Source organism: Penicillium brevicompactum, assembly GCF_028827555.1.
Source record: "Penicillium brevicompactum strain IBT 35665 chromosome Unknown utg000006l_segment0_segment0, whole genome shotgun sequence".
Classification (NCBI taxonomy): domain Eukaryota; kingdom Fungi; phylum Ascomycota; class Eurotiomycetes; order Eurotiales; family Aspergillaceae; genus Penicillium; species Penicillium brevicompactum.
In genome coordinates, this window is record NW_026623209.1 from 4,391,106 (window position 1) to 4,405,668 (window position 14,563).

General features: G+C 48.7%; 6 protein-coding genes across 6 annotated transcripts; 3 read left to right on the plus strand and 3 right to left on the minus strand.

Moving 5' to 3' along the window:
• Positions 1–260: 260 nt before the first annotated feature.
• Positions 261–1,560, minus strand: N7506_009876 (Zn(II)2Cys6 transcription factor domain-containing protein; the record flags this gene model as incomplete). The annotated part of the gene is made up of 2 exons (XM_056959169.1): positions 261–1,436; positions 1,492–1,560. 2 exons carry the CDS (start codon positions 1,558–1,560, stop codon positions 261–263), a joined length of 1,245 nt encoding a protein of 414 aa, XP_056808559.1.
• Positions 1,561–3,082: 1,522 nt separating this feature from the next.
• N7506_009877 (cytochrome P450 monooxygenase) lies at positions 3,083–4,635 on the plus strand (the record flags this gene model as incomplete). Its single annotated transcript, XM_056959170.1, has 5 exons — positions 3,083–3,293; positions 3,340–3,374; positions 3,445–4,116; positions 4,178–4,507; positions 4,606–4,635. The coding sequence occupies 5 exons, from the start codon at positions 3,083–3,085 to the stop codon at positions 4,633–4,635; spliced, it is 1,278 nt and encodes a 425-aa protein (XP_056808560.1).
• Positions 4,636–5,955: 1,320 nt separating this feature from the next.
• N7506_009878 (ankyrin repeat domain-containing protein) lies at positions 5,956–6,402 on the plus strand (the record flags this gene model as incomplete). The annotated part of the gene is made up of 1 exon (XM_056959171.1): positions 5,956–6,402. The coding sequence occupies one exon, from the start codon at positions 5,956–5,958 to the stop codon at positions 6,400–6,402; it is 447 nt and encodes a 148-aa protein (XP_056808561.1).
• A 158-nt stretch (positions 6,403–6,560) lies between these two features.
• On the minus strand, positions 6,561–8,483 carry N7506_009879 (glycoside hydrolase family 3 protein; the record flags this gene model as incomplete). Its single annotated transcript, XM_056959172.1, has 1 exon — positions 6,561–8,483. The coding sequence occupies one exon, from the start codon at positions 8,481–8,483 to the stop codon at positions 6,561–6,563; it is 1,923 nt and encodes a 640-aa protein (XP_056808562.1).
• Positions 8,484–10,416: 1,933 nt separating this feature from the next.
• N7506_009880 (uncharacterized protein) lies at positions 10,417–11,028 on the minus strand (the record flags this gene model as incomplete). The annotated part of the gene is made up of 3 exons (XM_056959173.1): positions 10,417–10,522; positions 10,576–10,796; positions 10,864–11,028. The coding sequence occupies 3 exons, from the start codon at positions 11,026–11,028 to the stop codon at positions 10,417–10,419; spliced, it is 492 nt and encodes a 163-aa protein (XP_056808563.1).
• A 917-nt stretch (positions 11,029–11,945) lies between these two features.
• Positions 11,946–14,080, plus strand: N7506_009881 (FAD-binding oxidoreductase; the record flags this gene model as incomplete). The annotated part of the gene is made up of 7 exons (XM_056959174.1): positions 11,946–12,032; positions 12,095–12,516; positions 12,573–12,593; positions 12,652–12,817; positions 12,886–13,566; positions 13,624–13,854; positions 13,910–14,080. The coding sequence occupies 7 exons, from the start codon at positions 11,946–11,948 to the stop codon at positions 14,078–14,080; spliced, it is 1,779 nt and encodes a 592-aa protein (XP_056808564.1).
• Positions 14,081–14,563: the final 483 nt, after the last annotated feature.

Below are 14,563 nucleotides of genomic sequence, written 5' to 3' on the forward strand. Positions count from 1 at the left end.
TCCCAGTTTAAATCATTGATTTCAGGGGTGTAGGAAATGGGGTCCTTATAGGAATGCCCTAATTATAATAGTGTATACAGAATACATACTGTCTTAAATGCCAAGAAGATCGCCAGTGCCTTCGAAACTTGGCCTCTCTTAGGCGGTACTATCCAGTGCTTGACTTATTTCTGTACTGTCCGTAAGAGAATGTATGTAAGTCCTCACTCTTGGCCAACATTTCGGAGAGACTCGCTACTAATGGAGCTCCACATAAGGTTTTATATTTTGAAATCAGGAGTATGAGCCTGGCCACTATATAACTCGTCAAGATATCCATCACCAAATATTTCACAGATCGGCCATTGAATGTGGGGAATCCAAGAGTGATCCAAGAGTTTGAGTATATCTCTTAAGACCGAGTGACCCCAATTCTTGAAAAAGCAATTTCCGCGGGCTAGATGAAGAAAAGCACAGTAGTGCGCGTGTATGACCAAAGCAAAAGGTCTCTGTAACTGAAGGTACTCAAGATACTGGGAAGGCACGCGTATAGCCCATCCAGCAGCCAAAGTCATGGAGTTTGGCTGGGCGAAAGCGTGCGCAGATAAGCTCCTCATAGCTGTAATCACTTGACTGTATGTTGCAGTATCATTGTCGTCTTCGTTATACTCTGTATTCAAGTAGTCAAGGTGATCAAGAGACTGCTGAACATGATCGGGGACAGCAACGGTTGGTTCACCAGGGTTGAAAAGTGGCGCGAAGTTGCTTTGCTGTAGGTAGGAGTGCGCTTGTCCTGTTATTTGCTGTACACCACGGCATAGAATGAACACATTGTTGAGAGCGTCTAGGCCTGGTTGAACGTCATCCACATCAGTCAGAACAGAGCCAAAAGCATAGACCACTGCTAAAGCAGATAGGCCCATCATGAATTTGGCCTTTTCTGGAGTCATTTCCGTCAAATTATGTCGGAGCGCGTACAAAGCCTCGCCTTTATACGCTGTGGCGAGACCAAACCAGAATGATTGTTCTGAAGCGGGCTCAGAGAGGGCAAGGTGCAGCGCAGAAACAGCCAGAATACCATGCATTAATGAGGGTGATTCCAAAGCCTCATCAACTAAGAACACCTGCCAGACAATTCGCGTGTCCTCATCGCGGGAAAAAAAGCAACACGTATTCTTCTGCCAATTCACCAAGAGACGTAGCTGGGTTATGTCTAGTGGTGGTGGAGCAGGGTGGCTAATAGGCGGAGTGTGGTCGCATCTATCGAGCAAAGAGAAAGGAGCATCGCTAGGCGGGGATGAAGTTTGCTCGACATCTTTTGAAGGTGGCTGTTTGCGTTTCCGAGTCCTAGTACGAGGCTTCTTTTCGCTAGCCCACAGATATGACGCCGCGCTCACGTAGTTGCAGTCCTCCTCACGCTGTTTGCAGTTGGAGCATACTGGTCTTACTTCATCGCACTGGCTCATACATTAGTAATCACAGGCTTGAAGGTCCACCGGAGATTAAACAGACCTTAACTCTTCTCTGTTTGCAAGCCGTACAACCGTGTCTTGACTTCCTGTGGGACCGGCGAATGGGCATTGCGCGAAGGTATCTTGTCCTCACATTACAACCTCGTGTCTTTGTCTGCAAGACTCTTATAGAAATTCGTCACTCAATCAAGACAAAACGCTTAAAGATATCACGTGGTATGCCTAGGCAACCTTGTTTTCTCTTCAGGTATTCCTGGAGCAGCAAATTGCAACGCCAAGAGCCGACGTTGGAGATGAACGTCTCGAGTAGTCACGTGTAGACCTGATTTGGAGCCCAGACTACGGACAAGGTCACACCAACTCAATCGGTTCCCTGGACCCATGGGAACCAGGTTCGGCTTCGAGATCGCTGTGTTAAAATGTAAGCTGTGTGAGTGAAATCAGTATTAGCATCTCTTAGAATTCATCATGAAATGCCTATTGCCAGTTAAGCTCACACCAACCGCACGCTTGCCTTCTGCTCGTGAGACAAGGTCAAGAAATTGTTTTGGTTCGTTCGAGAGTCTTGGGCGTTCGGTGTTGCTGAAGACGGTTTTAGACGGGCCCGCTCGCCAAGGCTCTACAGGCCCAAATAGGAAGTACGGGTAGCATCATGATTTCGTCTTATAAATGCATCCGACGAGTTGAAATAGATACGCGGTGGTTGTCCTTGAAGCTAAATTCAATGTTAGCAACTGCATTGTCAGCTATCGAAAATTTCGAGCACTAAGGAAGTACGTATTATATAAGATTGGTGTTGGTAAAGATAAGGTTCTTCGGAGTTCTTCTTCTACCCCTGCGTAGGTGTCATCATCGCTGGCGGCGCCTCAACATCACAGATTTTTAAGGTCTGGGTGTTCTGAATAAGCCCACATCTGACGCGACAAGCAAACGAGTACTCGGCTCAATGATCGGTAAATGATCTGTCTTTGTGGAGGATATTTTACTAGGCGCACCAACTAAAATTTGAGCTAGTCTGACGCGAGTCGCCATGTACCGCTAGCGCATGCCATTGTTTGGCACTGCAAAAATCCCACTGATAATAATGAGAATGATTAGGGAGAAGCAGGGCAAAGAAATTGGTAAGTGGAAAGGAGGATTCTGCTGTAGCATCTTTGCTCGGACCCACTAGCCCACTATACCCATTGCGGCCCTCGTAACGCTCTACCTGATCAAGGGTGCTGTACGAATACGAACGCAGTTCGGACTGGACAAAACAATAAAAGCACTAATTAAGCCATTCTTGAATTTAATCAGTCGACTCAGATCCGCGCGCCGCTCAGCCACACCTTCCACGATCACGTTGACACCTCGCAGCCCCATTATAAGGGGAATGTGCCTGACGCTGGGGCGCCGAGTTGGCGCTCTCAGTCCTTTGCTTTTCATTTGAGTATATCCTATACACCCCAATTCGATACTGTATGCTGTTGCCAATTATCTCGGCGATCCTCGTGGGATCCTGGCTGCTTGATACAGTTTGGCTATTGTATCGCAACTGGAGGCGAGCAAGCACGCTAAATCTGCCGATCATTGTGAGTCCGTTTCCAAGGGAGGGCTTGCTCCAGCGAGGCCTGCAGTGTCTGTTGCCATGGATGCCACAATACATTACCCAGCTTCCATCTGTCCGCCTCTCACAGAGCAGCTGGACCTTCAAGGAAAAATTCGCAATCCATGGCCAGTACGGAAAGGTCATCGTCAAAGTCACCCCGACCTCATGGGAGATATATGTTGCGGATGCAAAAATCGCAAAGCAGGTATTAGACCAGCGCACGGCTTTCCACAAGCCGAATAAACTACTAGGTTGTATTACCTGCCCCAAACTCGGAAGATACTATGCTAATGAGACTAGCTAAAATGGCTGCCTTTGGGCCAAACTTAGCTACAGTAAGTATAGCCAACGAAGCAGAGTTCTCGTACCCTTATTTGTGCACTGACGAAGTGAAATATAAATCAGGTCGAATGCGAACAATGGCAGCAACATCGCCGAGCTACCGGAAGAGCTTTTCACACGAAGACATACCAAACAGCATGGGACGAAGCACATAGCCGTGCCTCTTCACTTATGTCTGAATGGCTTTGCAACAACGCAGTCGATCACACCCAGGCCGATATGCGCGCGCTTAGCCTGGATGTTCTCTTTAGGGCTTGTTTCAATCTTGAAGATCTAAGAGGAGCACTTGGAGGTTCGAATTCAGACATCCTCTCGCTTCGGGAACATCTCGACCAGTATATAGGCAACCCTATCAGTCGAAAACCTCGCGCTCTGCAGAGTATGGTATCAGGTCAAGAGGTTTTGAAGGAATATTTCGAGCGACTGGTCACGAATCGGAAGGAGTCTGGGAACCAACGCGACCAGAGAGATCTTCTCTCATCAATGATGGCAGAAACACGTCGGAATGGATGGTCGGAAAGTGACATACCAGGGAATTTATTCATGTTCTTTTTTGCAGGACATGAAACCACTGCTAGCGTCCTGACTTACATTATCCATCTACTTGCCATCTTTCCGGAGTGGCAGGCATGGGCTTCGGAAGAGGTCGATGAAGTTTTTTTGGTCTCTAAGAACACCGCGGCTCCGGATTTCAGAACCTTTTATCCGTATTTGAAGCGACTGCGAGCGATATTGGTGTGTCCGGCCACATTCCACATTTTTGATTAGCGATGCGAGGGTGCTAATGTATGAGCAGCATGAGACATTGCGCCTTTACGGCCCCGTTCCAACAATTGTACGCGCCGTGAACGACCAAGATCAGACCCTACTGCTTGCTGACGACAGCGTCATTGTCCCGAAACATACGCCCATTAACATCAATTGCGCGGCATTGCACACGGACCCGGAGGTTTGGGGAAATGACTGTCTTGAATGGAATCCTGGGCGGTGGATATCAAATGCGTCAACCTGGGCATCAGAAGAAGAGTGTTTCCCCCAGCTCTCTGGAAATTTTTTTGGTTGGGGGGCCGGGCCACGGATCTGTCCAGGGCAACGTTTTTCACAGGTGGAGGTTCTTGCAATCATGGTATGCTTTTTGCATCAACATTCCTTCACCCTAGCGCCTAAGAATGGCCAGAGCGTAGAGGAAGAACGCCGTCAAGTTTTACGCATGATGCAAAACAGCCGAGTGGGGCTTACCTTGACGATGCCTAGAAACGGGCCTATCCAGCTGAAAAAAAAAGATAATATAGATACTTTTCTTCCTGGAAATAAATACTGATGGTTTAATCCTAAATTAGCTTAATCTCCATTATATACAGGCATATAGATACAGATACTATTATTTTCTCTGCAGAGTTTGCCAAATCAAGCCGTGAGATAAATGCTCTGCGCGTCAAGGACTAGTTATCTGCATCTTCCAACCTTCAAGCAATTATTAAAGGAACACAGCAGTGCTCAATCTGCTGATTTAATCTTATAAGTATCCTGAGTATCTGTGCTTACCTTAAGGCGCCAACTAAGTGGCAGGTCATGTTCTTCGCACCGTCCTTTCGTCTGGACTTTCCCATAAAAACCATCCATGGAGGAACTGCAAACCCTGTCATATTAGTACATTTCACAGCCGTTACCTACGCGCGCTGGCCTTGGGGGGCAACCACCTAGGTGGCATGAGGATGATATTATCTGAACTCTTGCCAAACTGCCTTAGTTATCAAAACAGCCCACGTCAAACTGGCGTGTTGCCTCTGGCCATGATCGAAGCTGAACCGTAGTCGACAATAGGTCTGGGTGACGGAGGACCTTATCATTCTACAACTATATGCGAGCGAATACAACTGGGCTTATCTGCAGTACCTGTCGTGTAAACTTACTCTAGGGTGATTGAGCAAACAAATTGATTATGGCGAGCTAAGGATGTGTTTTTTACCACATAATCCCTACTCCAGGTGGGCATCATTCGTCGCTTTTCACGGCAACCAAAATCGTCAACCCCTCAGTACTTGGTGGATTTACTCGGTAGGTGCAATGCAAATGATCAACATATAAGTAAAAATCAGAGAAAGGCCGTCTGGTCACAAAGCGCCAATTAATTGCCGATATTCAGCCACCATTTTCCCATTCCAAGCCGCTGATGGCTCCTCGTATACGAGATGTGACTCCGGTGGCCAAAACTAGTTCAGTTCGAGTGCTCTCTTTCGTGTCTAACCACCTGACTGAACTTTTCTTCTCCTCCCCGCCCGAGTCACGTCAAGACAATGGGGTGTCCGAATCTCCCCTTCGAGATCATCATGATAGTCTCAACGTATCTGAACAAAGGAAACCCCCAATTCGCTAGTCCAAACCAGCAGAACAGTAGCTAGGGCGTTGACACCCCGACTCTATGATCTCGCTCTCTCGCCGGTTAACCTATTGACAACCCGCTATGCCACAGTTGATTGGATTAAACCCCTCCACGCGATACCAGCTGCTGTATTCAATCACCGAGTCTGGTCCTGTGCGGCGAAATGGAAATCCGATCAGATCATTCATTACATGCTCACAAGATTCAAATACGACTCACTATTCCTAAAACTGCTCTCCGAAGATACACTAGACAGACTAATTGCGAGGTATTACCCACTGCTGCATCTTGTGGTCGCCACCGGGAATCTGGCGATTACTCGAGCACTGATGGATGCTGGCGCGCCAGTCGAGGCAAGGCTTGAAGGGCTGGGCACCCCACTACAGATCGCTTCCTCGCAAGGCCACCAGCATATTGCCGAGTACCTGCTCGACTGCGGCACGGGTATCCTGGTGTCGGATTCGCGAGGGCAATCAGCGGTTATGTCTGCATCAGGACGCGGATCGAAATCATTGCTTCGGCGCCTTATCCATGCTACTCGATCGGCCGGAGGAGATCCCTTCCACCCTGGTTATCATCGGGCCAACGCCAAGGCATTTAACTCCATGGGGCCTTCGGAACTTTGCCGACCTTCTTGAGTCCGGGAGGTTTGTCTCCTCTCCGCGATTGAATCCGAGCCGCGGGGCAGAACTGCGATCGGACTCGAAACAACTCACGAGCGCTACAGAAGACTACTGATTGTTTCCGATTCAGAACGCTTATGTATCAGGTTTTGGTATTCTCGAGGCTTAATAGTCTATGTAGGTTTGGGGCAACAGGCGGTAGAATAGCTCAGACCATGGCCAAACTTGAACACCGGGTCCCGAGTATCAAACGGCACATCCTCCATGCTCGCTTTCACAGCCTCCATCGATCGGGGTAGGTCAAACGGAAGTTTGCCCCCGGGTGAGGCAATGCCAAAGACAATATCTAGGAACGCATCGGGGCTGCTGCCATAGCTGCCGAGAAGCGCCGAGGTACCTTCGACGACTTCAGGTATAATGGCGGGTCGGTCAAGGAACATGTCAACAATGGTTGGGACGCTTTCGTAAATCGCTGCCTGACGCTTCTGCTCGCTTGGAGGGTACGCCAGGGACCCGGCGTGGAAATTCCTCTCGACCGTGCCGTTTCGCGGCTCATAGGGAGCTTCAAGACGGAGAAGAGCGTAGTCGGCTTCTTCAGGTGTCTCCACAACGGTAAGATGACGCTTATCCATATATGTAACGTTGAAACCCTCAATGAAAAACTTGGTCTCGGGGCCAGGTTGAAGTGGTAAGATCGAGCCTTTGTTGGTGAGTAAAGTATACGCTCGGCGCTGGGCCTCTTCGCCTAATTTTTTGAAGTAGGCATTGCCGACCATTTTCTCCGACATGTCAACATCGAGGAAGGGGTTTTCAAAAAGGCCGAGGAGGAACTTCTCTCGAAGTAAACGGCGGACAGACTGATCAATGCGCTTTTCTGGCACAATACCACGCCTAACAAGCTCGATGATGATATCAGGGCGCTCTTCACCTCCAATCTGATCACAACCTGCATCGAGGACCAAGGCAGCGCGTTCAAGTTCAGTCAGGCCCTCGACACCCCACGCCCTTGGGGGTATAAGCTCACCGGTGGCACTCGAGCCAGTAATGATGCTCCAGTCAGTGAGTACAATACCCTCAAAACCTAGTTCTTCCCGAAGAAGCTCAGTAACGACTTGTCGTTGAAAGGCCCATCCAACGGAGTCGTATTGAGTACCCTGAGGTCTTGAGTAATAAGGCATGATCTGTCGAGTACCCGCTGCAATCGCGGCTTTGAATGGGATCAGATGATACTTAAAGTTGTTACCGGGATAGGATGAGTTCTTTCCGTAACTGAAGTGCGAATCTTCCCCGTTTTCTGCTGGACCGCCGCCCGGAAAATGCTTTGTGACAGTGCTAACCGAGTGAGCTCCAAAGTTGCCACGGCCCTGGAAGCCCTGGATGTAAGCTTCTACAAGCTCCGCAGTTAAATGGGCATCCTCACCAAAGCCGTGGTTGGTACGGGACCATCGTGGCTCTGTCGTCACGTCAACTTGTGGGTGTAGCGCAACTCGAATACCCATAGCAATGTACTCCTCACGGGCAATCTCCCCAAATTTCCGAACCAAGTCCACATCTCTTATGGCTGCGAGTCCGATGGGCTCCGGCCACTGCGAAAAAGTGCCGGCGGAGAAGCCAGCAGCCACATTCTCTTGAAACGCGTGGCGAGGGTCGGTTGAAAGCGTGACTGGAATTCCAAGACGCGTCTCCATTGCTAGTTCCTGAAGACGATTGACAAACTCTGCGTTGGCTTTCGTTTCCTCAGTGGCGAAGGCCACGTTGAAATGGGTCATAAACTTCTTGGTAACCCTGTCAACGGTGCTGCCTCGTCGTCGAGAAGGGTCGCCCGGGTCAAATGTACCATTAGGACCCATGAAGATTTGCAGCTGGAACATTTGCCCAGCTTTCTCCTCGAGAGTCATTCGACTCAGGAGGTCTTCGACCCTCTCATTAACACACAAGGATGCATTCCGGTACGGAGGAAGTGCCTCACTCAGGTTCGTAGCGTGGTTAGAGACCGAGCTCTGGGGTGACGCCGTCGATGAAAATGCTCCAAGCGGCAATAGCGTCGAGCAGAGAGCAAGTTTATAGAGGCCCTTGGTGCCGGGGATGATGCGCATGTTGGGCCTGCATCGACTGCACTTCCGTATTGTCTTTCGGGAGCTTGGGATCTTGCGGTGCTAGCCGGTGTGGTAATTTCGCAGGCTGAGGTGCAATGGATGTGAGGGAGTGTCATCACAGGCTTGGAGGTCCGTATTTATACAGGCCATTGTGGGCACCTGGTGGCTGGGTATTACGACGGCCGCGATAGCATTGCCAATGTGATCATGTAATAATTGATCCTAGGTTGCAGCCAAGAATGTGTCTACTTCCTTGTTTAGGTGGCCAAACCTGCCAAGCTCGCAGTATCGGACAATGTTACTGTGTAAAGAGGAGCGCCAGGGAACGCCCTCGCCCAATAGAACCATGCCACCCACGATGAAGTTCATGATTACTCGCTTTCGTGCTGAAACCCTCGGCACGAAGGCGGGTCAGTCAATTCGTGGCCCGTGGGATCCTGTCGGTGGTTGAAAGCGGCATGGGTGTCGGTTCCTGCTCAAGATTCTGTGCCATCAGAAGCGTCCACAATACACTCCCAAGTGGCTAGTATCCAATACGCAATATCACTATTCATCCCCGACGGCTCCTGTTGCGAAAAGCAAATACTCTCCGTGGTAACCCCTCCTAGAGTGGAAAACTATCTACATCCTGGGGACTCGCAGGGAAGATAGTTACTACCCCGCTTCGCCGTCATACCGGTTGTATCCTTTTGGTTTAACCCGACGTCTTCCCCGGGGCCGTATGTGGCTATGCAAACGAGTACGATTCCTGGCGCCCTGGCGCGCCGCGAAGTCAGCTAACCGGGCTTCATACTAAAACGCAGGAGGGGAATAGTGAACCAGCCAGCGGAAGCATCTGGCCCAGGCTACGTGTGTGTGGATGATACAGCTGTCGGCTTTTAGAAGTCGCTAGAAGCCAGTAAGTAGTCAACAGTCCCTTTGTTTGATCTCTTTTTACCGGATAGTAGCTTCCAGCCATATAATTTCTATGTATTGAAGCTAGATTTAGGCTCTAGAGGATCTTTCCTTTTTCATGCAATCTGACCCATTCTAACCTCCACTTGCGGTTCGTTGAAACTTTCCGACAACAGCGTCATTCTGCCTTCCTTAAGTAATTTCCCCATACATCACACAAAGTATCTAGCTCAGAGCCGGCCCTAGCTGTGGAGAAGGTTTAGAGAGAACCTGTAAGGCTCCGTAATATCGCATAGCAGAGAATAACGATAGCACTAGGTTGCAGGCTAGAATATTGTATCGTACCATACTCCGCGCTACCTTGAATAACATCCTCCTAATTGTTTGCCACCCCAATCGTCCTCACCTGCGGGGTACGGTGTTTCGCAAGAAATCTGGAGTTATTTGTGTTTATACAATTCGCTTGCTGCATCTATGAGCCCACCACATTGCCGCAGCTCAACGTTCAAGTTCGACAAAAAGGATAACAGGCTTGCAAGCATTGTTGACGAGCTATTTCTATTTCTCCAATGCCCTTGTATAACTATGAATGATGTCACTAGTAACCAATTCCGTACTCTACATCCCACGATACTACAGAACTATCCTCTAATAGTCTGTCTATCATCGAGGGCATTAGGGCGATGATAATAGTAAAGTGATAGTAAAAAGTGCGTAGAAATCTGCAATTGGGATTACTTCGGTGCGGTGGTAAGGGCGACCGTTTTCATGTTCTCTGGACATAGGTCAAGACTACCACATTGCCTATGATGGCTTAAGAACGTTTGAACTAACCTGCTACATGTGCGGAACTGTTGGTAAAATGCATAAACTTATGTAGATAAGATTATTATTTAGTCAACTGAAGCATGCCTGAATAGTGCGGTGTATAAGAGCGTGAATTAGTCTTCTAAGCACTGACACTACTCCATGTGGTACAAAATCTAGTCTGCCTTTTGCAAAGAGCCATGTGTTTTACCCGTCTACCCTGGATGCTCGCCTAGACACCGCCAGGATATTTCGCCGCTTCTCCTGGCAGTGTCCCATGTTGCTTGAAATAACGCCGCTCACGCATGCATATGAAGGTGAAAAAGGCAACTATTGGGCTGTACAATCAAGCGGTTAGCTCAAAACATATTACGATTTCTAGAACACTTACCACAAAACAATAGTCAGAAGAATAACAATCACCCCCAACACACGGCTTGAGGTACTGCGTGAGACCGCAGCACCGAGAATCGAGATGATGAAAAGCGCAAACCAGAAAACCGTATCTATCACATTCAAAACAACATTGAATTTTGTGCTGTGCCATTTTTTAAGACGGTCAACATGGCCGGTACAAATCTGGTACGCCATGAAAACGGCTGATTTTACGCACTAGTACGAATTATATCAGTTTAAGATTCGGCAATGCGGTCTCATCTCGTATTTTGGGCAGGCTTACCACTGCAATACCCCAAGTATTGGTTCGGGTTCGTGGTGTTCCGCTGTCGGCCACTCGGGCAATGATCAGGATGAAGGTTAATGCGACCAATGAGCCTATGGCGATATGAAGCCTGAACTTCGTTCTAGGGATGTCGTCTGTGGCGACGTTGAGTTTTCGCAACATAGTGGTTTCGATAAATTTGGAATTTGGTGAATGACTTGAAGGTCAGGTTCTGATCTGATTGTAGACACTTGCTGTGCTAGACACTCTCCTATACAAATCGGAGTCCATTCAATCCCGAGGGAGGAGGAAATCATGCCGTTTATATTCTGAGAGTAACAAAATCTCTACCTGATAAGAGGTTGGAGGCCCAGGGGCGACAAACTACCAGTCGCATTCGTACCCTTACCCCAATATAGACATCAATAGTATAGCCGGAAGGCATGTAGATCATGGGCAGATGGATGCTGGGCTATTTTCGATAATGCTAAATAAAACTGGAAACGTTGCTGCCTCTCTGCTAGGTTTCGTAAACGTTCCATGAAGGGGTACGCCCATGGATCTTGATCACCAAAAGTTTTCGTCAAGGGTTCAGGAACCAGCCGAGTGCGGCGCGATCAGCGGTTTTCTCACTAGTGTTTCGTTTCAATGGCCCAAAAACTATACGGGTGGCTGGACCCACCTACGAGATTGGGTTGTTGATACGATTACGGGCAGGTCGGGTTAACCTCAGTGATGGGGCCTGCGAGTAGGCAGCACCAGACCCAAGGTCCCCTGCGCCACGTTTTCCATCAAAAATCCAAAGTAAGAAGTTGTTTTTGTTGGCCTCACTGCTCAAGCTCCCAAGACCATTTCAGATGGAGGGGCTTATTACATCATCAAAATCCCGTCCGGTGAAACAGAAGCGATTTTCCTTGCCACGCACAGCATGGTGCCACTGGCGCTGATCGTCATCATTGTAGACCCATTCCCCACAGACATGTTTCCCCGATGTAAACGTATACGAACGCGGTAACTCGGCTGGAGTTCATAGTATATAAAGGAGCCGAAGTTCAGGTCCTGTCCAAAGGAAGAACAAGGCCTAATAGTAGCTCTTCAAGATGCATTTGTCATTGTACGCCTTTATTGCCTTTGGGTTAGGCAGCCAACTCACCACCGCTGCTTCTTCTGTGCCCAACTGCAAATGTGTAAGTGCCATAATTCTCTGGTGAGCGTCGTCTCAGGCGATTACTGATCCGCGATGTGCTAGAGCCCTTCTGATGCATGCTGGCCAACTGCCGGTGAATGGGCAGCCTTCAACAAAACCCTTTCCGGGCGGCTGCTAAAGACCGTCCCACCGGCTTCTGTCTGCTACAAATCTGAAGACAACTTCAACGCCACGGAGTGCCAGGCCATTGTTGATGCATGGACCACCTCTCCTTTCCACTCCTCGAATCCGTATAGCATTCTGGATCCATCCTGGTCCGGTGCTGCTTGCCAGCCACTTTACCAGAACGGGACCAGTATATCAGGGGACCTTAATGCGACATCGAAAGGGTGTTCGCTAGGTAATCTCTCACCCTATGTGGTCAATGCAACGACGGCAGCACATGTGCAGACTGCAATCAGATTTGCTAGGAAAAATAATCTCCGCTTGAACGTCAAGAACACGGGCCATAATCCCGAAAAGAGGTTCGTTCAATATTGACTCCACCAGCATAAAACCCCTGCACTAACACAGTTACTAGTTCGGCATATGGTAGTTTAGGGTATGTGCTCGCCTACAAGATTGGACCCCAGCCTAGGCCATTCCGCTGACATGCACAGTATCTGGACACACAACATGAAAGGATTCCAGTTTCACAAATCGTTCAAAGCCTGTGATATTTGTGAACCCCATATGGCAGGTACTGTCGGGGCGGGAATTCAGGACGGCGAGCTGTTTGCGGCGATGGCAAAGCATGGCGCTATTGCTGTTGGAGGAACAAACTCGGTACGAAATTTCGGCTTCAACTTAGTCCCTTCTACAGTTTTCCTTTTCCAAGTCTAACAAGCCCTCAGGATGTTGGAGTTGTTGGCTGGTCTGCTGGAGGTGGTCATGGATATGCCACCGGTCAGTATGGGATGGGGGCGGATAGCATTCTCGAGGCAGAACTTGTCACGCCTGAAGGAAAGCTCATTCGAGTGAATGAGCGGGATTATTCCGATCTATTTTGGGCGATTCGTGGAGGGGGTGGGAGCACCTTTGGAGTGATCATCAGCGTTACTGTCAAAGCCCATCCGATGCCCTCAGTGGGAATTGTCAACATCGATGTTTCGCCGCGAAACCACACATCTCCAAAGCAGTGGTGGAACACCGTCGCAAAAGTACACAGGGAGATGGCGGATTTGCAGGATGCCGGGTACGCTGGATATTACACCATTACTGGACCGCCGATTAGTTTTCATAACACGGTCTTCGTTTACAACGTGAGCAACGCAGCAGAAGCAAGAAAGGTGATTCGGCCCTTGGAAAGCGCCCTGAAAAGCGCCAATTCATCTGTTATTACAGAGATCTCTCAGGTTTGGACGGAGACTTGGTACGAGCTGATTGAGAAATTGGGACCATTGGCGGATGCTAGCGGAGTGGGCACGAAGCGGAGCGTTCGAGCTTCAAGGCTTGTAACCCGGAGAGCTATTGAAGATACAGATCTGTTTGCCCGAACATTGGAAGAGATTGGACCTCGTTTCGTGGCGCCAGAGGTACGACTCCTACCCTAGTATGGAGTATGAGACCGTTACTGACAAAAACACTTACAGAATGGGGTGTCTAACCCTTCACTGTCCGGAACCATGACAATTGGCAAGACACCAATGGATAATGCACTGAACCCAGTCTGGCGAGAAACAGTCGTTCATCTCATTTCAGAGCAGGAGTGGAACGACACGTTGCCAGATGAAGTTGCTGAAGAGGTGATAAACGAAATGACCTACGGCAAGGGATATGCTCTCCGCCAGCTCGCACCAGACAGCGGATCATATATTAACGAGGTGATTTCCGTTTTTCTACTTGTCTCGAAACAATGAACCTAATTCTATATGTTAGGCAAACTCTTACGAGCCTGATTGGCAATGGTCTTTCTGGGGCCCCAACTACCCGCGTCTTGAGGCAATCAAGCAGAAATACGATCCGGACAATATTCTGTGGTGCCGAACCTGTGTTGGTAGTGCACAGCTAATTCAACACCAGAACGGGTCCTTGTGCAGGGCTTTGTAATCACATTTCTTCTGTGCCTCTGGGAGAAATGTTTAATGTCAATCAGCATTGGGTAACTTATTCTTACTGCTTGTATTTTAGAACACGCACTGTACTATTTATTGGGCATGCAATTGTGTACCTCTCTGGCCAGGATATCTGTCTACAGAAAGTTTGTTTAGTTTGCAGAAAGTACTATGAGAAATTAGGTTCTTGTATGGCATGTTTGTCTGTTGTACCAGGGGAACTGATCGCTCAGCCAAGATATGACATTGTAGCAAGAATTTAGGATAGACTAAATGCTAACGCTGAGCTAGGACCTTATGAGATATTTATTTGTACTCAATTTAGCTTCCCGACTTTGAGTCTTTCAATTTCCCGTAGATTGCAGGCACAAAGCAGTGTAAATAAAATAATAAAAATGTCAATCGCTATCGTCAAATTCATCTAGTTTCAGAGGCGTTGCCGTCACCCAGCCGAACATGAGGCCCCGTTAGGCCATGG